Raw genomic sequence first — 22,594 nt, 5'->3', positions numbered from 1 at the left:
TCACAGGGAGGATGAGGTGGTGGGGGGGGGATCCAGAAGGTTTCTGGGTTTAGTGTTCTGGGTGCGATATGAGTCACGTGGCCTTTGAGACGTAAAAGGTGGGGGGGGGGGGTGAGTGGGAGGAGCCCCCCCTCTCCTCCTCCCCCCCTCCTTTAGCTTGGTGGGGGGTGCGTCATCAACATCATTGTGGGTGCTGCTTGAGAGCCCTGGGCTTGGTTTAGAGAGGCGGGGGGGGAGTTGAGGGGGAGGCGAAGGGAGGGGTCGGAGGCAGAATACCGGTTTAAAGGTTGGCCGCTTTGGGGAGTGGGCACGCATTCGCTGTCGAGATAGAGGACGGGCAAGACGGGGATAAAAAGGGGGTCTTCTGAGGGGGTCACAGATTAAACACAGGGGACTCGGCAGCACTTGCAGGTGAGTTGTCTAGCAGCGCAACGACGTTGAGATTTTCACACGCAGCGCTGTGAATGCGCCTTGAGTCTCCAGCAGCCCCGGCGGACGAGACAGCCGCGTCTTGCCCCAAGGATATCGCCGTCGATTTTGAAGCAGGCGAGACGTGCCGAAAGTTGACGGGTCCCCCGATCGGCGGTGCAAACAAAAATTGACTGCTGCATTTTTGTACTCCTCTTCTTCTGCTGCTTCTGAACTTGAAGGACACAATTTAGCAATCGTTGGGCCGCCCGGTTCTGATGAAAATGTCGTTGTTTTCACGCGTGACAGGGAAGAACGTGGACGGAGAAGACCTGTCCGCCTTCGTCACCCGTCTTCGTCCGGCGCAACAGGTGAGTGAAGCGCGGTGAGGGAGCCCTCGACTTGTAAACGTTGTGGATGTTACTCTCCAACACACCTGTGGGCTCAGGTCGTCACTAATTGGCGCCTTTTACCGGCCGTGTCGGGTGGCGGAGGGTTACGACGCATTTAAGCTTATCTAACCCAACGACCTTCATCATGAATAATATTGGTCGCGAAAGCCTACGTTGTTAACTACGAGAAAAGCCTGCATTTAGTTCGAACGCGCTTGCAAACTCAAAACAGATCGCCAACACCGCGTGGGGATTCATTCATCTGGAGGAATAGAACACTTGTCATCAACAATTCAGTGAGTGTGTGTGTAAGCTCGCTCCCTTGTTTACGTAAACGCGTATTGGACAGCGCGAGAGAGCTTATAATCCACGGGGAAATTATGTAACGACCTTCATTGACGCTGACAATTTTAACGAACACTTGAGGTTGCGCGTTTTTTGGTAATGAAAATCGACGGTTTATTTGTTGCTGTAATTGCAAAAATACTTACGTGGACTTAGTAAACGGACTAAGTACCACACATTTGTGAGGCTGTATCTGCACTCGGCGGTCTCCTCACACACCGCGCCCGGAGCGTGACGAGGCGACAGTCCACGGCGTCTGCCTTTAACCTCACAACACGAAGTTCGATCCCAACCCCGCGCGTTTTACAAAATATTTACATCGCCCTCCAGCGAATTTGCCTGCCGTGAGTCACGCCGCCGTGCGCGTGAATAATACATGTCAGCTGCTCGATCTGTGATCACTTCAGGGCAAAGAAGCCGTGCACACGACGCAGAAACATCGTGATGGCAATCCGGGCTTGCCTAATAATAGCCTCAGAGGATTCAGAGTCAGGGGTCTACTTCCTGTACTCTGTCTGTCGCCGACTTCGCTGATACGATATCTGCTATGCTAGCCACTTCAGCGAGTTCAATCAATTTAGGATTTATGTTCACGTGTGTGCGCTTGAACTAGAATGGAGACAATTGTTTGATGGAACGTAACGCATCGTCGGAGATAACGTGTAGTGTTTACAATCCACACAGTGCAGTTTTGTTACATATTGAACAGCATAGGATTCAATTTAGATTTAAAGCTTTCGTGACTGCAGGGATTCATATTCTTGGTTCTTTCGGTAAAGTCACGTAGAAGGGAAATAATACAATAATAAAAATAAAACAATGAAATTATCACGACGTTTCCATTGCAACACAAGCAATCGTCATCAGGTGTGAAAACCACAGCAAGAAAATGTGAAAAAGTCTAGAATTCGTATGTTATGTGTACGTATGTGATTGGGTTCTGTGTCTATTTTTAAAATTACAATAACGCACGTTCCCTTAGAGACGAAGAAACAACCCCAAAATAGTGTGAAGTTCATTTCGTAAATTCGCCAATGTGGTATTTCAATATTTAATGGGGTGGGATGATTGTGTGTTAGCACTTATCACATTCTTTCGAACGTTAAATTTAAATGCCTCAACGTAATATGCGGAAACATTTAAGTTTGCAACCTATGCCAGTTTAAACGTGTTTTGTTTTTGTTGTAAACTAATAACTGAACATCATTTAAGAAAAAAGAAATAGCACTGTAATAGATACGCCAAATACATAATTAAAAAGCACTGGCTGACTAAGAAATTTATGAAACAGCAATAACTATGCAAATGTAACTTCATAAAAGTTCGAAAAAGTTACCTGCAACCTTTAACTTTTCAACTTGAACATAGACTGCCAGGTGATTGATTTGTTTAGTATTGCATCTGTTGTGGTGTTTAAACATTTTCCAGTTTATATCTGCTATAATATATTTTACACCAGGAACAAATCAGTGAATACATTTCATACGGGCTTAGGGTTCAATGCTTGTGTGTGCCTGCCTAAATAATGACACATCATTTACACAATAAGTTGTTGTTAGGTTAAACATATTTTTTGGCCGATAAAAAAAGCGTAATTTACACTTGGATTCCTATAAATGAAAAAAAGAATAACGAGCCAATACGAAAAAATCAGCAACAAAACAAAAGATACGTGTAAATAAGTCGATATCAAAAACACTTAGACCAGCAAACTATGATCTTAAACAGAGGGTTGAGTTTGTTGTTTATTTTGTCAGCACGCTTTTGCAAAGCTTCACTCGCTCGCCTTTTTGTGTTGTGGCGTTCGTGAAACAGCCTCGGCCGTTTCTGCTTCCGAGATCCTCGTTAACGACCGACACAAACTACACACCCACACGCACACACGCGTGCGCAGCTGTTTGTGGAGGGAACTCATCTACAAAGACGCGAATCGTTCACTTTTGGCAGCATTCATTATTTAGCATTAAGGGCGCGGAAGGGGGGGGGGGGATTCGTTGTTCGTACATGTCAGTGAGACGACTGGCACAGACACATTACGCCATATCTTGGGATTGACTGGTTTTGTCTCAGTTTATTTCTGCCCGACACTGGATGGGTTCGCCCTGCGCCACATCGAGGTTGTCCTCAACGGGATTGGGGTGGCAGTGTGCCGTGTTTTTACGTTTTAAGATGGTATTGATAGAGAAAACACCAATACTGTTGATAACAAGCCTTCAGCGTGTTCGATCTGGTTTGATCTAACACGTGATGACCGCTGATGTGTGTTTGGAGAGATTTTTTATATATCCAGTATTGCACGTATGACGCACAACCAATACAACCAACGTAGTCTGTTTAAACATTTTGTGTTCTGTGTGTAAACACATTTTTCTCAAAGTTACATTTTAAAATATTATTTTTATCGCTTATGACTTTGAAAACGGCTTTAAGACATGTCCATATTCCCTTACCTTGTGACATCTCATAACTTAAAGCGTATCTTTTCACACCAGGTATCTGTTCACGAATGTGTAATGGTTGCAAGAGAAAAGTAGTAAATTGTTCCATAACTATTTCACATTGTACTATGTATGCAGGTCACAAGCAAAAAGCTGTAATTATTTTACAACTCAATTCGTTTAATTTAACATTTTCGCAGTAAGCGTGGCACACTTATAAAGTGTGCAAACTCGTTTCATATGCTGCTTTAGGAAGGCCTTCATCTAGCAGTGGACTGATCATGGCTCATTATAATGTAGCTGTCCTATATTATGGCATATTGTTCCCTTAAAAGGGTGTCGTCATAAAAATTCAGGCATTTATATAGTTATTTAAATACAGACCTCTACTTATTTATTTAACTGCAGGTCTTTATTTATTTTAATTGCAGGCCTTTATCCCGAGTTGAAATAAAAGTACAGACTGACCGACACCGCTGAGGTCAATACACTCGAAAATGAAACGTACAACAGTGCGAAACGTTTTGCATATTTAAATCACTCACTCATTCATTGTGCCCTGCTACAATGGCAGTGCGGTGAAAAAGAATAAAAGTCATTGCCTTGCGAACGCTAACAACTTTATAGTTATGCAAACTGTGTGCATCATCCCAAAGGTATTTGATAGGAGCCAGTTTATAACATCCCCAGTCGCCACTCTGTCACCTGGGAAATGTTAACAATGCTCTTCCTCTGACTCCGCTTAGGCTATAAAGCTATGGGGGCCCGCGTCTAATGATGGAATGGGCAGTAAACATCTGCCGTGCCGCCTAGAAGGCCGGCGATTAAGTCATTGGACGGTGAAGATGTTACTACAGGCCTGTAAACGGCTCACAAGGAGATCATTTTTGGACAGGGCAATGCAGGGATAGGCTGCTGCTGGCAGCCTTTGGATGGCTTCCGCTCAGGTTAGGGTTGGATTTTAAAACAAAATGTAAAGGTGTTTAAATGTTTTAAAAATTATGACTTGTTTGAATGTCTTTGTGGCGATGGATGAGTTGTTCAGTGTAATACATTATATAGTGATTAAAACAAAGATATTGGGGCATACGAGGTGGCTAGTATAAGACAGTACTGAAAGTAGGTTTCTGTTGTGTTTGTTTGGATGTTTGAGCGTTATCCCATTACACGAGTGAGTCTTATCTGCATACTCCTGTTTCCGCTTACACATCAAACTGCCGAGTAAGGAATTGGACAAACATTCCAAGCAGGGTTCCTCTCAAAGAGTCTTGAGAATAAGTTGAGACCTTTCTGGATTATTTGAATTACTGTTTTTTTACTTTTATATTCCAAGCCGCTTTTTTGTGCTGATGAGAGGGATCATTTAGCAGTTACGTCACCAGAAACCGGATACTCCAAGAGCTTTCTATCATTGCCTCTTATACTGAGCTCACCTATAGCACCCATATATCTCTTCTCAGAAACGGTGTCGGTAGGAATGTACTCTCAGAGAAGTATGATTATGAATAAAGTTCAAAGCCACCGGATTTTGGACTTTCATTTTACGGACCGAAACATAATTCTTTGTCGCTAACATATGGGCAATTCTTGAACAAAAAAAAACAACTTGTTGAAGTGCTGGCGAATTTGTATCCCAGTCAGATTTTGCTTGACTATCCGAGTCAGATTTAGTTTTCTTAAGAGAAAAGTAACATTGTCTCCACGCTACATACCGTGTGAAAGCAGATCACCATATGTACATTTCAGTGCTACGATTGCCACCAACAGCAGTGCCGGTGTGAAATGTCAGCATCTGTGTATATGATAACACGTTTACTTCACTCAAGCTGTGAGCAAGGGTGAACACGTGGAGCCATTTCGTCAATCCAATGCTGGATGAGGGCCTCCCCACACCGTTCGGGTCATGGGGTTATGAACATACTTCATCACGTTGGTCAGTGCGGGTTGGTAAAGCAGTGGAGCATAGACATTGGAGCGTAGTGCAGTACAACAATAGATGTTGCTGCATTGGCCCCTGCTGAAAACATTGATCTTACAATATTTAAAAGCACTCGTTTGCACCCAAACCAAAGTAAAAAATAATAATTCTCCAGAAGTTCAATATTTTATTCTTTACATTACATTTTATGACACACGCACCACGCAATGTTTTACGTGCTTTCTTTTTTTTACAAGTGTGGTGCAACTAAACAGCACGTCACGCGCGCATGCAACGGCCGATAAACGACACAAAGGTCGTACCCCATACATGATGTAATGCAGTGAACCTTAGGCAACTTGAACGCAATCGCGGTGTCATCACTGCGCTCACGGCTACGGCTGCTCCCTGACGATAGTGTATCTCGTAGCCACTCGACTATTTTTCGATAAGCGGTCAAAGCATAAAACCGCTGGAATGGTTAATTCTCTCAACGATTTCACCCCACCAGCTGTAACGCACCAAAAAATTACAAAACGACACAAAATGTGATATATAGAAAGACAAAGATCCCTCGTATAGCCGTTAACAGACTGTTTGGGCAAGTGTTGTTATTGAGCACCTATGAAGGCCGGAATGGTTTCACGAAAGGGTGGGTGGCCAGCACCATGCCCGACCGCCTTTGTATCCCGAGTGGCGATGCTTACACACCACACCAGCTACTCATTTGATGCCGAGTCGACCTAGGGGTGCCCCAAGAGCAATTCAAATAATCGTCACTGGTGTTGGCCGTGAGTGAAAACTTATAACGGGTCACTGGGTTCAAGGTGCAGCGCGCTAACCACTGCACTACCGCTCCCCATATATATACACACCCACTATTGTTTTTACAGAGTCTGAAAACATGCACATCTTTGAAATTATTTGAAGGGGTCAGAACGAAAGACACATTGGCATCAGAGAATAAAATGAAACCTGGGCTCCTGGCACAACTATTGTCAAAGGGACACGAGTAGAGGCAGAAGCAATGGGACGATATAACCAAGCGACATAGGGCACACGTGACGGACAACGCTAATGATGGGATGAAAGTTATCGGGCGAACAGGGAATGCACGCAAAGGCGTGGCCAGAGAAGAGGTTGAGTGATAACTAACTACTATTCTTGTTTTACCAAATAAGGCCCACTGAGATATATAGCTCCTTTTCAGGGCTACCTGGCCACAAAATGATAGCTCAACAAAGTGGCTCATCACGTGGACATTTATAGCAGCCAAATGCTCGAAATGCACGTTGATTCTACACGTGAATGGATAAACCGTAGGACTCGGAGACAAATCCACGTGACCACGGGGAGAGAGAGAGAGAGAGACACTCCAAATATACAGCAGGCGTCAGGGTCGCGATCGAACCCACGACCTCCTGTAGATCAGGCGAAGTGGCGTGAAGACGGATCGCCATAGAAAGGAACCACAGGTGACGGCGGTGGTGTGTTGACGTTGGAAAGGCCTCAGCCAGCCATCGACTTTGAAGAACCGCTTTAAGAAACTTGTTTGTGTAACAGAATATCACCCCACCTTAAACCTGCAGCCGTGTGTCGCATGTTTTCAAAAGGAGGCCTCGGTATGAAAAGTAAGTTTGCGAAAGGCGATCAAAAGGCCTACAAAATAAAATGTCAAACCCACAATTTGTGAAATAAAACCGTGCGGGTTTTTTAAATTCTAAATATATATTTGGTTATTACGACGATAACCGTTCATGTGCGACAACGCGAGACGCAATTTACCGTTTCAAACTCAAATATAACAACGTAACTTAAACGTTGGAGAAACTATTAATTATTTAACTGTGGAAATTCAGTCTCCTTGATTTCCACCGCCTTTGAAAACTGATTTCAATTGGGAACACCGTGCACTTTTGAACAGGAGGCAGTACGATAGGTTTCCTGGTGGCAATGCTTAGGCAGGTAATTAGAACAAGTCATAAACCATTCGTCCTCTCATTCATTCGCTTTGTATGTATGTTGAACTTATTTCGCCCCGTGCGTAGCCAACCGTGCGAGTGGGATGTGCGGGGGAAGAACAACAAACTAAACACAAAAAGCAGTTCGAAAGAAATGTGTTTTACATCTAGATTTGAAAGTGCATTTCTCCGGCGCCTTCCTAACATCGGAAGGAAGAGCGTTTCAGACGGCCGCAGAAGCGTCTTTGTTTCGATGACGAGCGCACACATGGCAAGATGTCATGTGACGCGCGTCTCAGAACGTAAACACTGCACGCATCGAGTGCTGCGATCCTATATTCAGCGAGCTGTTATTTTCACGCGACGTTATGCTATTGTGTGTACTATTTATTATCCCCGGGAGTACTGAATCGAAACTCAGCCAGCGCTGCTGAAATGTGCGGTGAAGAATGGCCAAACAGTGCCCACCAATGCCTTCGTCCAGCACTGGCATTGACAAAGGGCTGTAAATTTGTATTGGTTTCATTTGATAATTAAGGAAGCCATTCTTAGAACATTGGTGACACAGAGTGGATACTGAAAAAAAAACCTCCCTTTTAAAACGCTTCTTAGAATTGGCCCCTAACAGAGGAACCCAAGTCACCTTTTGTATATTGACACGAAATAGCAATGCCCTGTATTTGTATCGTATAATTTCGGTAACCTTACACAGGCTAGGCTTTTATGAGGCGAAATACACAAGGAAAAGTCTCCTCGTGGTTTTGCTGCCAAGTTAACGTACTTATTCACAAAATGCATCCTTTCAAGATCGATCTCATTCAATCTAAACTGCCGCGCGGATGAGCAGAGTTTTTTTTTGTGGGCAATGTTTTTTCCCCGACATTAATGCAGAGTGATATAAAAATAATCCGCCCATTATTATACTTTTTTTCAGAAACAATTTGTGTTCTTGAGAGATTAATAGTGATTACCGCATGTGATTTATTTGGTTGTGGTCGAGAAAGCTACCACATCGAATGATAAAACTAATATTTTGTAAAGCTATTTTTAATCATGTTTCTCGGCTAACAATCCTCTCTGTTATTAGCACATAGCACCGTCATTTGTACAAAATTCAGACTTTAACTTACGATAAAGCTATATATTTTTTTACAATTAATATTTTTTTGTCCGTTTTATGTCAATATTGTACTGCATATGTTACACTAATTATTTTTTACCCAAGTCTTTCACCTGCCCATTGGGTCTTTATTTTCACATTTAAAAAAAATCAAATTAGTATGTGTGTATCAGGCTGTGAACATGATAACAATAATGAGATTGTGTAAAAGCGCATACAGTAGTTTCTACTATACTATTGTGTGCAGTAGTTATTTGAACTCTTTCCATTTTCTGACCAATTTGACACTTCTGCATCTCGAATGCATTTTGCAGATAAATTATGCAGTGCTGATGATGAATATGATGTAGTGCGTACTGAATCTGGTTGGCTAACATAATGACCTGTGTGCCCGCCATTGAGCTGGTTTGCATGGCTTACACAGTGTTTTTTCCTACGAACAATATTGTTACGCGGCATTATCAAAGAAAGGAGGACAATCAAAGACTCGGTGTTATTAATTTGCAACAGTAGTGCTGTATTTGCGTCAAAATGCCAATTTTTGTTTGTGTTATCTGCAAGTTTTGTTGGAAAAAAAAATTCATGCACTGTATTTCTCCCTTAGCTAAATACGAAAAAAGTGATTCCACCAGGTTCAGTTCGCTGGCCACTGCGAGACCGCTCCACGCATCAGTGTGTGTGTATAAATATGCTAGATTTGATTAGACTGCTGGCAAAACAAGGCATATATCTGATATAAAACATCGTGACTCGTTTTGTTTCATAGTAAAGGAAGCCATTACTAGATCATCGGCGACACACAGAGAATACCATACTCAATCGCGTGCCAGGAATAAGAGCAGTACTGTGTCATGGACCAATGTGTTGAGCTCTTTCTTGTTTGTTGTTGTTGATATTCGGAAAACGATCGCCCGTATTGTGAATCACGCAGCGGGCAAACGATGATGGGAAGCGGGATGGAGGGCAGGTCGGCCCGTCCGTTCGGTCGACGCCGTCGAAACGTTCCCCAGTAAGAAAACAAAACCTTTTTGTTTAACTCGACGTGAAAATAACGCGCGCTTGTTAAGCCTGAGCATTATCGAGCGGACTGGCTTCCACTGCATTAAGCAGAAAAAAGAAAATACAATCCCGCGCAATCTGATTTCCTACCTGGCGCAGCAAGCATCTGTTTGAGACCTCCCCACCCCCCCACCACTCTTTACCGTACCGGCCGATTAAAGCGTCTTTAAATCTACGGAGCTAATCTTCATCTGCAAATTATAGACTCGTCAAGTAAATGTGCAGCTCATTTTATTTTAAAAAAATTGTAGGCAATCTCCTCCCCCCCCCCCTCTTTGTTTTTTATTGGTCGGTCGGGGTAGGCAGGCAGGCGGCCCCTAACGGGGCGCTGGGGCAAAAGCAAATCGGCCCAGACGGACTTAAAACCTGCGACGGTCGGAGTTGGGGGTGGGGGGCGGTGGGGGTGGCTGTCCCGGGCTGCCCCAAGCAGACCCGTCAACGCAACGGAAAAGCCCCCCTTATCCGGCGTTCAGAAATCAGGCATATTTAGCGGAGGCGGCCTTTATGGGATGATCAGTAGGGAAATGAGGATTAAGTTGTCTATGTAGGTCAGTGCCTGTCTTACAGAGGATTGGAGGCTCTCTGGCAGAAACGGCATCTTTTGCCGTCGGCAAATCTGAGCGCAGGCTCAAGCCGTCGCATTTTGAATTAACCGTGTTTTGTTGTTGTTGTTGCTGCATTCTCTAAATAAACAAGCGATCGCTTTTAGGCACTTAAGTGCAACGGGCGACGCTGTTTTAGTTGGGGTCGTTTGTCAGCAAATGGTCAAATGACTGCGCTGTACAACGGCACAGGTGCGGATGGACGCAAGGACGCCACGACGGGCAACAGCATGAATAGGCATTCGAGAGGCACGCGGACCTTCGCTTGCCACACTGGATCGTTTTCCCTAAACAAAATGTGCAAATGTACTCCCAACGTGAACCGACCGCCCGCCGCCTCCCCTCCCGCCCGACGCGCAGCGCGACGAATGTTCCGACAGCGCTCGCGTCCGTGCGGGATTCACGATTCACGATTGTCGCTGGCGTGGTGGCTCCTGGGAGAGCCTCCCGAGAACACAGCGGCTGGCCGAGATGCGGGCAGGGGGGGAAGCAGCGAACAGGGAGCTGCTGAAGGAGGCTCGCGAGAAGCTCCCGGCGGGGACAAATCTCACCGAGTGCATTTTGCCTTTGCGGCGCTCTCGTTGGTCCGGACAGCTTTCAAATGCTGCCACTCACTTATTCTCGTCGACGCAAATCTCAGCATCCCTCAGAGGCCTCTGTAGCAAAGCTCCCCGTCCCCCAGTCCCCCAGGTCTCCCCTCCCCCCCAAACATTTGAATAGGTGACAATGTTCACACAGCATTATCTCCCACACCTCCCGGGCTTTCCCTCTACAAAAGCCACCATCCCCAAAGGTGATGGTTTGTTTGTGTAATCGCCGGGGTAAGGGGGGTGGGGCGGGGAGGGGGGTAGACAGCGGACTGTGGAGACAGAGAGCGTCTGGTGCTGACGGGATGGTGGTGATGGGGAGGGGGGTGGAGGTGGCGACCCATCTGAGAATAGACAGGGCTGGTGCCAGCCTTCATTCCACCTGGACTAAGGGGAGATGCCCACCCTGGGTGAGGATCTCTATTCCTCAGTGGGCCTAAACAAAGGCTATTGTGTGCAAGACATTTGTTCCATCTGGCTGTAGGCGCACCTTTAGGCCCCCCTGACTTAGCGCCTGTCTGCACGCGAACACAAACAGTGCGCATAGCAAAGGGATAAATTATGTCCCCCCCCACACACACTCCCTCTTTGCACAGCTAAGGTCACGTAGTCGCGGTTTGCTCACAGAGTACGCCTCGTAATAGAGTTTTTTTTTTGGATCAGATCGCGTAACGCGTAACGCGATCTGATCCCCCTCCAACCCCCCCCCCCCCCTCGATTATGGATAATATCGGTCGCGAAAGTCTCCGTGTTAAAGAGCGCCGCCTCGTCAAGGCAGAAACGACGACGAACCCCCGGTGACGTCACCGCGGCGCTTGGTGCCAGGCTAGGTGCACTTCGAGGCCACGTGAAGTGTCGGCACACACGCGCACAGACACACCACGCGTGTTCACGCGTGTTGTGTCTGTGCGTGTGTGTGCCGCATCTTGTTCATCGCGGGGAAAATGAAATGCGAGCCGCAGGGACAAGCACAGAAACGCGTGCATTCTTTTTTGTTCGGGAAGGAGTTTGCATGTAAATCAACATCAAAGTTTGCAAACATCTCTTCCTCGAAGAACACTTCCAGTCTCTGCATTTGTTTAGCAAATAGAAACGATCTTGCATGTGCAGGATATTAATATGTGCAGCTTTGTGCTATGTGTCATCATCATCATCAACCATGGTCTATCTACTGCTGGATGATCTCACCAATCAATCACCATCCCTCACGTTTTTGCGATGCCATGTGTGTGTGGTGATAGTATAAATAAGAGGGATTGGTAAAAATGTTCTTTAAAGAGTGACAGACAGCTCCCGTGGCTTGCAGAGAGGGGCCAGGTTACTTGTGTGTATGTGTGTATGCGTGTGTACGTGTGTGTATGTGTGTGTGTATGTGTGAGTGTATGTGTGTGTGTATGTGTGAGTGTATGTGTGTGTGTGTGCGCACGTGGTTATCGCGCTGCGCTACGAACTTGGCGACCCGACTTCGATTCCCGCTCACGGCCAACACCCAGTGACGATTATCTGAACCGGTCCTGGGCCTCTCCTAGGTCGACTCAGCCTGAGTTGAGTGCCTGGTGCGGTGTGTAAAAACGTCGCCACTGGGGAGACAAAGGCGTTCGGGCGTGGTACTGGCCACCCACCCTTCCTTGGTGTGCCGTTGCCGGCCTTCATAGGTGCTACCCGCTCACAGCACTTGCCCCAACAGTCTGTCACATGCTATACAGGGGTGGGTGGGTGTTCTTTGTTTTGTTTTGCACGTGAGCACCCTTGGTCTGCGCGCTGCTTGGGCGCGTGTTTGCTCAGCGAGACACGCGGAACTTTGAAACCGCAAAGCCTGCTTCTCGCTTTGTTGGCGAGTTTGCGGAAGGAAGCGACGGTCTTCTTCCGTCAATCTGCCACCGTCCTCTCAGCCGACGCAGGAAAGACATGCGGCGGAGTGGCCGTGCTGACTTATCTGCACTCACACACTCACTCACTTACCTCCACATCCGTCTACCAGCTCACTCACTCATCCACCACCCTCACTTAAACTAACACTCAACTCCCCACCCATCTCTCAGTTTGCTCACTCGCTCATCCACCACCTCACCTAAACACTCACTTCCCCTTCCACACAGCATCTACCATCCCATCTGTCAGTTCACTCACTCAGCCACCAAATTACTAGAGTCCTCGCCCACCGACAATGCAACCCACGCTTGCTATTACACACTCACTCGCTTACCCATCACTTCACTCATCATCCACCAAACTCGGTCGCACTCATTGCTCACAAAGTGCTTATCCCCAATGGACCACAGTACCTTGCTGATCTCGTCAAGGAACATAACCACCACGTGAACGCCGGTCATCCTCGCAGCGCCTTTTGGTGATTCATCCAACAAGGATGGTCACTGCATCGCGCACTTTCAGATGTGCTTCTGCAGCCGTATGGAATGCTCTTCCTTCTGATATTAGGAAGCCACTGTAGCTATGCACCTCCGATGAGCACGGTTGACTACGTACGATGCGAAAGAAGTTCAACATACATACATACATACAAACTCACTCAAGCACAGATATACAATACGGTGTATAATTGCAATGTATATACTTAACTGCTTGTCGTGTAGGTATGTATTTTAAACTATTTAAAAATAAACATATTAGAGTGCAAGCAGGCAATGGGGTGCAGTGAGTGTCGATGCCATTGTTAGCTGACTGCGCGATAAACCCGACAACTTGAGTTTGATTTCCGGCCACGGCAAACATCAGTGGCCATTGATTCCTGAACCAACTGGAACCAACCAGCGTCGTGAAGAAGTTTGGTGAAACAACTCCCACCGGTGGGGGTGGCGTGAGCAGGCCTTTAATCAAGCAAGCAGATTAACAAAGGGTTGAGTTTAGTATTCATATTATTAGCAGAGACATCGAGGTCCCGTTATTGGCAGTGGTGTCCAAGTCCACAAGTCAATGCTTATAAGTCCGGCTCCAATTCTGAGTCTGTCAATATTTCCGTCCTCTCTTCGCTCCACGGGACCCATTGCCAAGGCATCCGCGTGCTGTAGTTGTGTGGACAACAAACAGAGCAGCACAGCAGTGCTAATGATCAAGGTTGCTGATTTTTCTTAATTAACATTTCTTTCAACTTGTGCCATCGCGCGCACACACACAGTCGCAGTTACATCGAAGCCACACCTGAGCCTTGCATTTCAATAATTATACACACGTAAGACATGAAAAGGTTTGCCAATGCTCCCAAATTTCACCTAATTATATGAAAACGGTGGCTTCATTTATTTGTGCTCAATATTCTACACCGACGCTGGCTTCCCCCCCCCCCCTTTCTCCACCTCCCTCCTGGTTTCTTTTCTTTAAAACTTCCTTTGCTGCTTTCAACAAAAAAAAGTAGGGCGCACATGTGCTTGGAGGTAGGATCACAGGATGCCGCCACCCGCCTGCCCCCCCCCCCTCCTCACCACCCCATCCATCCATCCCCCCATCCGCTCCCTCCATGTACAATGCGTTTTTATAAATAAACCGGTGATGCGAGCGCGAACGCCGGTTTTATTTCTGGTGCGTCATCAGCTGCCCCGGGCCCGGGAGGAAGTGGTCCCAACGTCGTCCCCGAGTGATCGGCATCGTAGCCACCACGCAGCTTCCTGCTCTCCCCGGCCGCCAGCATTGCAGCCTCTGCTCACATCTCCCTCTCTCTCTCTTTCCCCGTTCTTTTATTTGTTTGCTTGTTGTTGACAGCGCAGCGGCGCGTGTGCGCGCAACGGGGCGCGTGTGCGGTCGTGGTTTAGCGTGCTGATCCTGCGAGCCAGAAGGCGCCCCCGAGCGAGACATACCAGCCAGTGTGGAAGAGTAGGCCAAATGCCCCCGAGTTGGGGTGGGGGGGGGGACTTTCTGACGATTCTTGCTGTCGAAGAAGCCCCCGTGCTGGCAGCGGTGACGTGAGCAAAGCAGATTGCGGGCTGCGCATTTAGCCTTCAAAAGTATCGAGGAGCGGTTTAGTTTGCGTCAAGTAATTGCAGCCAAATGCTAACCAAGGCTCAACGCCGCTTAACCCCCAAGATCTTTTGAGATCGGATGTATTACGGGGGGAGGGAATTGTAAATATATCACTTACGCTTTCATGACCAATATGAGTCGTGATTGCTTTCATGGGTCAGGATGGCCGCGAAAGTAAATAAAACATGTGTGTGCTGAAACCCTCCTCCACCCAACACGGACGATTCATAAAGTTGTCACGTGATGAATAAAACGGTACCCACACGTCACTTGCTTCAGCAGCACCAACGGAGAGCGATCCACGACATTTACAAAGTTGGGTCGACAATTTGGTGACGATTGTTCACGTGACAACTTTATTGGTTGGGCTGTGTAGGGTGGAGGAGGGTGTACGACAAATAATTTGTGAATCAGGGGGACTTGCTTGCAAGGGGGTTGTATTATTTGCTCAAAAGCAAAAGATCACCATTGTAGGCGATTGGTGGGAGTTGAACACATTTTGAGCAGAAGTGCTAAATTGTGAATATATTGAGATATTGAACCAAGATGCAACTTACGAATTGTAAATGCCGGTGAATGAGCACCTACATTCTATCATAGCTAACGCTGCCTTGTGCCAGCAGTGTGTATATGTATAATTTAGATATGTATTGGGGTAATCCTTGCAAACAATGGCCCTGAACGCAACACTCAGAAAAGAAGCAGTTTAAATATTTTGATCTACAGCCATTAGCTGATAATGGATAGGAACAAACCATCGATCATTAGCCGCGTTTACCCTGGACATGGATTGTAGGGGGTGGTTCCTGCCTTGGGGCCGCCTTCTATAGGTACAGGCGGCCGTGTGCTTTTCTTTTTTGAAAGGGTGCCCCCAAGAATTTAGTTGATTCATTGAGTTTGACTCATCGTCCCGCCGCTAATTGAATCAACGGGTGACAATGTGTCGTGCTCATACTTAGTGCACTACCAACGCAGTGCGCAATGTGCTGGCTAAGGGGCAGACGTTTTCCAGTGAGTTGTTCATACATTTAATGTGTGTGTGTACGCACTGCTTACCAAGGCGGTCCCAACGATTTTGGGTTCGTCCTTGAATTACGACCAATCATCAAGCGCGCGATTTAAAATGGATCCGTGTGAAGAATCTTCCGACGCGTTTCCCTCACCGTCCTTCTGCGGCAAACGGCAAAAAAACTGTTGGGTCAGGATACGCAGGGACTTCCGAGCGTGACGCGATCATGTCAAATAATGGCTTGGGTAGGCTCGGAATCGTCATTGCGCTGATGTTTTATGAAAGTCTTTCATCCAGTGGTAGATTGACAAAGGGCTGTACAATGCATTTTATTATTATCGCGAACAGCATCTGCTGCTGTGGCCTGCGGCATTTTCTGCTGTAAATTAATATCCTGAAGTACACAGCATACGGGGTATACCGTGTTCATTACCCCCGTTCTCTTGCCGCGTTCATGCGCTCGTGTGTGTGTGTTCGCGCGTGCGCGTGTGTGCACACGCGGTTATCTACATTTGCCAATTTCCTGATGTGAGGTTGCAGTGATTTTACAAGAATCGGTTGCACCAATGCGATAGGGAACTCAATGAATCATGTCCGCTCTGCGTCCTGCAAAGTGCTCGGTTTTTCGCCGCATGTCCACACAGCCCTCGAGGCCGAGTCCAGATATTTCACTTGTGGGCACCACACGGGATGTGGAATAACTTCAGTGGTTACAGTGTGGCCTATAACTTGGTCATTGCATTGACATGTGATGACCATTTGAAGTTTGTGGCGTATTCAAATGAGTAATTTATATTAGCCATTAGACTGTACATACATTGGTGCTACTCACGTCGTGCTAACTTAGGGAATACCAATTTCTGCTCTGGCCAATGAACTAAGCAGCAATGATTCAGCTGTGTTTACCTACCTTGCAGTGCAAACCATGAACAGGTTGACGGATAACAATCGTGAAAATGACAAGATGTATCAATAATGCTTTATTCACAATTGGAATATGTTCCAATAACCTTTAAGGTGAATATGGTACTAAGAGATAACCTTGTATTTTTTGTATTGGTTCAGTAATAATTAAACAAAGCTTGCCTGTCAGTGCAGGCAAAGAGAGCGACCGATGGAATACAGCTAAAGTAGATTTCATTCTGGAAACATTACGATCGCGTCTGTGTCGACATAACGAGGTGAGAATTCTACACCCTTGGACACTTCTCTTCACGGATTTCCTGCCGTAACATGGCAATGCACTAAAACGGTGCGATTTAAATGAAAATGAATAGACAAAATCAAAGACAATTGCAATACTAGGAATGCATTGCGCACCCCTTGGTTGGGAAACGTCTTAGGTCCATGCCTCAACTCATGGTGGAGCTTTCAGATAGAAGACCACGCTGGGCTGAAGAGTGAATTTACATTGCTCTGCCCTCACGCGGGAAACTGCCTTCAACCCGCGCTACGCCATGGGGAATGGCGTGGGTGTTATTAAACGTTGGGCTGACGTCTTTGCCTTACCGGTCAGCCTCTCAACAACATCAAAAAAGCATTAGCAAAGATGAGCCACTGGCAGCCTCCTTTTCCGTGTCTTTTGTGTCCTGTAAAAAAATCCCCCGGGACGGGCTGACATTACCGCCTGTTACGTCACATTTCGTCACTGGCCGAACTAGAGCTGCGCCCACAGGGACAACACAAATAGATGGACACGCTTGCACTCAGGTGTGTGTCCTCTTCTGGTGAAGCGTGGCTTCACACACACACACGCACACATGCGCCCTCTCCCGCATTTAACCAGACTCACTGTGCCATTGTCGGTATATTTCCCCCTCGGTGCTCAGAACACGCTAGGTGGAGTGTTTAGCCGTTGCCAGGAAGGGAGATAAGGGAGGGAGAGAGAGCGAAAGTTGTTCCATTTCACCGAGGCCACAGCAGCGGCCGTGGCGCGAGAAGAAAGAAAATCCCCAAGCCAAAGTGGTGGGCCCCAAGTAGCACGGGGAGCCCCGCGCCTCCGATTAGCACGGTTGGCTACGTGCGGCGTGAAAGAAGCTCAACATGCACACATACATACATACATTCATGAATAAAATAGGGTGTTTCAAATATCACCTCAAATTTACCTCGTAATAATACACCTAATAATACGGCATAAAACATGCCCATTCATTTCTCTCATCTCTCTTTCTTGTCTGCATCTCCCTTTCATCGCACGACATCTGTATTATCGTCTCTATTTCCCCTTTTTTCTTTTCACCACATCTTTATCCCCTTGCCTATATCGCTTCCGATCTCTTCCGTCATCAGCACTGTGGGATTTTATAAATCGTAATGGGGGCTCGCCCAAAGATACTTTTTTTATTGCACAGGGCTACAAGTGGGCTAGGGCTACAAGACGATGGTGGGTCGTCCTTGGCCTTGTGCTACTCTGCGCTCGCACAAAGACCAACGATCCCCCGTATTGCCTCGACAGACTTTTGAGGGCTAAGTGCTGTCAGCGAGTAGTGCCTATGAAAGCCGGCACGGTCCACCAGGGGTTGGGCGGCAATCACCGCGCCCAACCGCCTTTCTCTCCCCCAGTGGCGATATTTACACACCGCACCAGGTGGTCATTTGTGGCTGAGTCCACCTAGAGGAGGCCCAGGACCTGTGTTGGGCGGCTTCCCCCCCCGCCCCCCCCCCATGAGCGGGAATCGAACCGGGGCAAGCCGCTGCATAGGTGCTCCCTGTGCACGCCCGCTCGCAGGCTGTGATGTGAAACAGCAGACGTGGGACGTTTCTGTTTGCCTCCTAAATGCAAACAACGTGCCGCGGAATCCGCTTTGAAATCTGCTGCAGAGCTCGTCGCCGTTGGCGGATCGCTTTGGCGCTCAATCTGTGCCGTGATGTAGGGAAGCGCTTCCAACCTCAGCGAAGTCTAGATTCATATTCATATCCGATTTATTTTAATATACTTGTTGGCTTGGCTTTGACGACATTTTGGGAGTTACGTATAATATTATATTATTCGCTGAGATAGTCAAAACATTTCGTATCGAGATTACCAAAATTTTATACATTTTTTAAATCACGTTGAGACACGTTCCTTGCAATGTCTCTCATACACACAAGTCCGTTTTTCTATCATCATGAGCCAAACAGTCTTATCTACTGCTCGACGGAGACCTTCCCACACCATTACCATCCCACACTGTCTGTAGCCTACCGTGCTCATCGGAGGTGTCATTGCTACGCCGCAACTCCATCGCGCCCCCTGCGCATCGTGAACTGTCCTCCTCATCGCCGCGTGTCCGTGGCGGCCATTCCTCTCAGACCCGCTGCCACTCCGCCACCAGTCTTGATCAATGGCCACCGTCCCTTCCTCACGATGATGTGTCCTGCCCCAGCAGTCAAAATGATGCCGACTTTGTGTGTGCTCCCTGATCCACATGTTGTTCTTCTTCTTTTTGCATCTCATTGTGGAATCCCAACATGTATCTCGCCATATCTTTTTTTCACTTTAAAGCACTTTTTTTTAATTTTCTTCATAAGTTTCCATGTTTCGGATTCATATCGTGATGGGTAATATACACTGATTTCAGAATCAGATTATTTAGTTATACTGGGGGAATCCGATTAACTTGTATGCTCTTTTTCACAATACGGTGTATATAGGATACATGTAACAATTTTATGTGAATATAAAATGGTTTTATCTGACAGTGTTCTAAATAATTGTCAGCGTCCAAATAATTTCGAACGTCCCATCCCAACAGTAACATCTTTGAGTGCCAAAACTATCCTCCTTTCCCCATAAATAAACATTGCTTACAAAAAAACACACAATGGCCATCAGTTTCTCAATTTTTATGAAGTTAAGCATTTTTTGAAAATCTTCCGGCGATGCCAACGGAACAATATTAATCGAAAATATTGAAAAGTCTTTGAAACGTTTTATACTTCGCTAATACAAAACATGTGAAGGTTAAACAAAGGTGAACTTATATAACATGTTTATGCAGAGCTGGTTAGCGGGTAGCACACTGTCCAATAAAAACCGGAGTGCATCACAGACGGCGATTCACTAAAGCGTACCGAACAAATGGGGACATTTAAATTAGACGCCATTAAAACACACAAAAAATAGTTGCGGCAACCGCACCGATCTGGCCGAGACAAGATATCGCGTTCTTGCGACACAGATTTTATGTAAAAACCGCCCGGGTACACGATGCCCGAGCGATGTCTCACTGGCGTCATTCTGACGGTGACGCGGGCGGCTCTTGTTGGCGCTGCGACTGTGCAGCTCGCTTGGAGACCCACGTCACCGAGCCCCGGGGAACGTCGTGGCCTGGGGAAAACCACAAAGTGGCGTGGCGTGGGCAGAGCGCGTAGCCGAGTCGCGGTCTCCCCTACGAGGGGGGGGGGGGGCGGCCGTGACGGTTGTCTACAAGAGCCACCGCTCTGGTGGGTAGTGGGGCGGGCAGCAGCGGCGGCAGCAGCTCGCGGTTAGGACAGCGGAAGGCCCCCCGCCCTCTGTTTCCCCTTTTTCTCTCTCCCTCCTGCCCCCCATGCTGGTGTTCCTCAATAATGCTCAGTCTCTCACCACCAGCCAGCCCCTTCTGTGGTTTCACCCTTTCAAAAAGCTCCACGCCACCACCCTGCGCTTGCAAGCAAAACATATATTTTTCCGTACTTAGATCGTCAAAGCGCTCGGTTTTTTGTCGATGACAGAACTTGAGAATTGAGTAACGCCCAGAGGAGCATACGAGACTTGTGGAGGGGTTTTTTTCTTCTTTTTCCACGGTTGGATATTGTTTAAATTATTTAACTACTTTTTTTAATAACGAAGGCTGCTGGCTCTTGTGACATTACCTGATAATTGCCAAGGAAGCCGGGTTTAATGTAAGTGAATGAAGATGAACTCTAATACTTTTTGTTGTTTTCTCATTATTAATACGGCAGAGTCCCCAGATCATGTTTAAAGTAAAGGATGTTATGACTCGTGCTTTTGGGATGGAAAGGAAGCTGTAGAGAGTTTTATATAATCGGCTGTGACGAATGATGGATATTTATTGCGTTTGGAATGATAATCACAGCAATGTAATGGCCTAAGAAAAGGCGTTTGACAGTCGTGTGAATAAACCTGGGATGTAAGTCATGAAGAAATTTTCTAAAGCTGTTTTCCTAAGTTGGCAAAAAATGTATTGAAAAACAACGGTTCTGTTTGGCGCATTTATTATAATAACATGAGCAGCTTTGGGTATATAATTGAAATTATACACGAGTTAAGTGAACTAGCGTTTCTTCTATATGGTATACAGAATGGCAACAGATTTGCTCATGATCATAATGGAAATGTCAAGATGACGTTGAGATGATTCTGGTAACAATGGAGATGACAGTACTATCAGTAACCACAACGCACATGACATCGATGGTGACAATTTTACAAATTGCAATGGTGTTAACGATTAGGTGATTGGAATTTAGATGAAACAGGAGGGAGGGAGCGATGGGTGAGTGTCCGCACGTGATGTAGTGACTCGGCGTGGTTGGCATGGGCGAGAAATGAAAACGTGGCTCCCTGTCCAATATCCCCATTCTTCATAGTCCAGCATCTATACCCCTCCCCCCCCGGTTCATCCACGATCGCGAGTGCAGTTGCACCGCCTGCACACTCGACAGCCACGCCACTCGCACGTACTCCCCGCTTGACGCTCGGGTCGCTAACGAGCGCTCTCTCTCTGTCTCTCTCTCTGTCTCTCTCTCTGTCTCTCTCTCTGTCTCTCTCTCTGTCTCTCTCTCTGTCTCTCTCTCTGTCTCTCTCTCTGTCTCTCTCTCTGTCTCTCTCTCTGTCTCTCTCTCTGTCTCTGCGGCTGCTGCAGCGGTGAGGACGCATGGTGATGGGTGAGCGGGAGCCGCCCCGTCTGGCCGCGCCGGACGAGCCCCTGGAGGGAGAGGAGGAGGAGGAGGACGGCGCCGCCGCCGGGCGCTCCGAGCGGGAGCTGCAGGACACGTGCACGTACATCGTGCAGGACCAGCCCTGGCCGGGGCCTCTCCCCGGAGCAGCGCCGCGCGCCGAGGCCACGCTGCCACGCAACCTCCGCTTCCACGTGTCACACACGGGACAGGTGAGGCCCTGAGCCACGGTGAACCCCGGCGACCTCACCCTTGACCCTGGCCCACAGTGAACCCCGGTGACCTCACTCCTAACGCCGACCCAGATAGAATTCAAGAGACCTCACTCCTGACCCTAGCGTGTAGGGATTCACTGTTTTTTTTTAGAAAGTTCGGAATGGACCTTTATTCATCTCTCAACGTGAGGATGGGAGTACAGTTTGAAAATAAATGGCAGAAGACAAACGTATTTAAAAGAACAAGGGATTAAATTAGCAAGGTTCATTCTTGTTGTAATGTGGAAAGGATGTAGTAGCTTAAGGGTGTTCATTAATGAAACCACCAGTGGATGTTTGGTTTCGTTGCCGGACTGACTGAACGTGGATAATAACCTCGCATTGGTCTTTGCACCTGATTGGCTAACAAGTGAGGACATCACATGTAGCGCCTCTAAGACCGAAACAGGAGGAGGCTGTCGCCTGATGAGGCTGGTTGTTGTAATTAACGGCGAAATGTCATGGTACTCGAATTCTAAATGTTGTGGGTTGAACGAGTAACGAATTAGCAAATTTTGTTTACGTAACAAACCTTACTAATTTTCTGAGTCGGGTGGTGGCCGGATTAACGACGCAATTATATTTATGCGATCTAACCCAAATAAACCCCTATTATGGAACCTAGCATTCTTTGCAGGAA

The 22,594-nt window shown here is 47.0% G+C and overlaps 1 protein-coding gene across 2 annotated transcripts in view; it reads left to right on the top strand.

Annotated features, from left to right (window-relative positions):
• Positions 1-302: 302 nt before the first annotated feature.
• The window catches only part of LOC144734122 (PR domain zinc finger protein 1-like), a 40,287-nt gene continuing 17,995 nt past the window's right edge, over positions 303-22,594 (top strand). The window contains exons 1-3 of one of the 2 annotated variants that reach the window (XM_078616188.1): positions 303-411; positions 718-779; positions 21,667-21,912. In XM_078616188.1, the coding sequence (XP_078472314.1) occupies positions 21,679-21,912 (234 nt within the window). In that variant the 5' untranslated portion in view covers positions 303-411; positions 718-779; positions 21,667-21,678. Of the gene's footprint in view, positions 412-717; positions 780-20,336; positions 20,684-21,666; positions 21,913-22,594 lie in introns of those variants that run through there. The other variant, XM_078616189.1, reaches the window with a different exon arrangement.

The sequence above is a fragment of the Lampetra planeri genome, chromosome 50 (genome assembly GCF_965212315.1).
Source record: "Lampetra planeri chromosome 50, kcLamPlan1.2.h2, whole genome shotgun sequence".
NCBI classification, from domain to species: Eukaryota; Metazoa; Chordata; class Hyperoartia; order Petromyzontiformes; family Petromyzontidae; genus Lampetra; species Lampetra planeri.
Note: the sequence above shows the minus strand (reverse complement) of the source record. Positions and strands in the feature narration are given on the sequence as shown.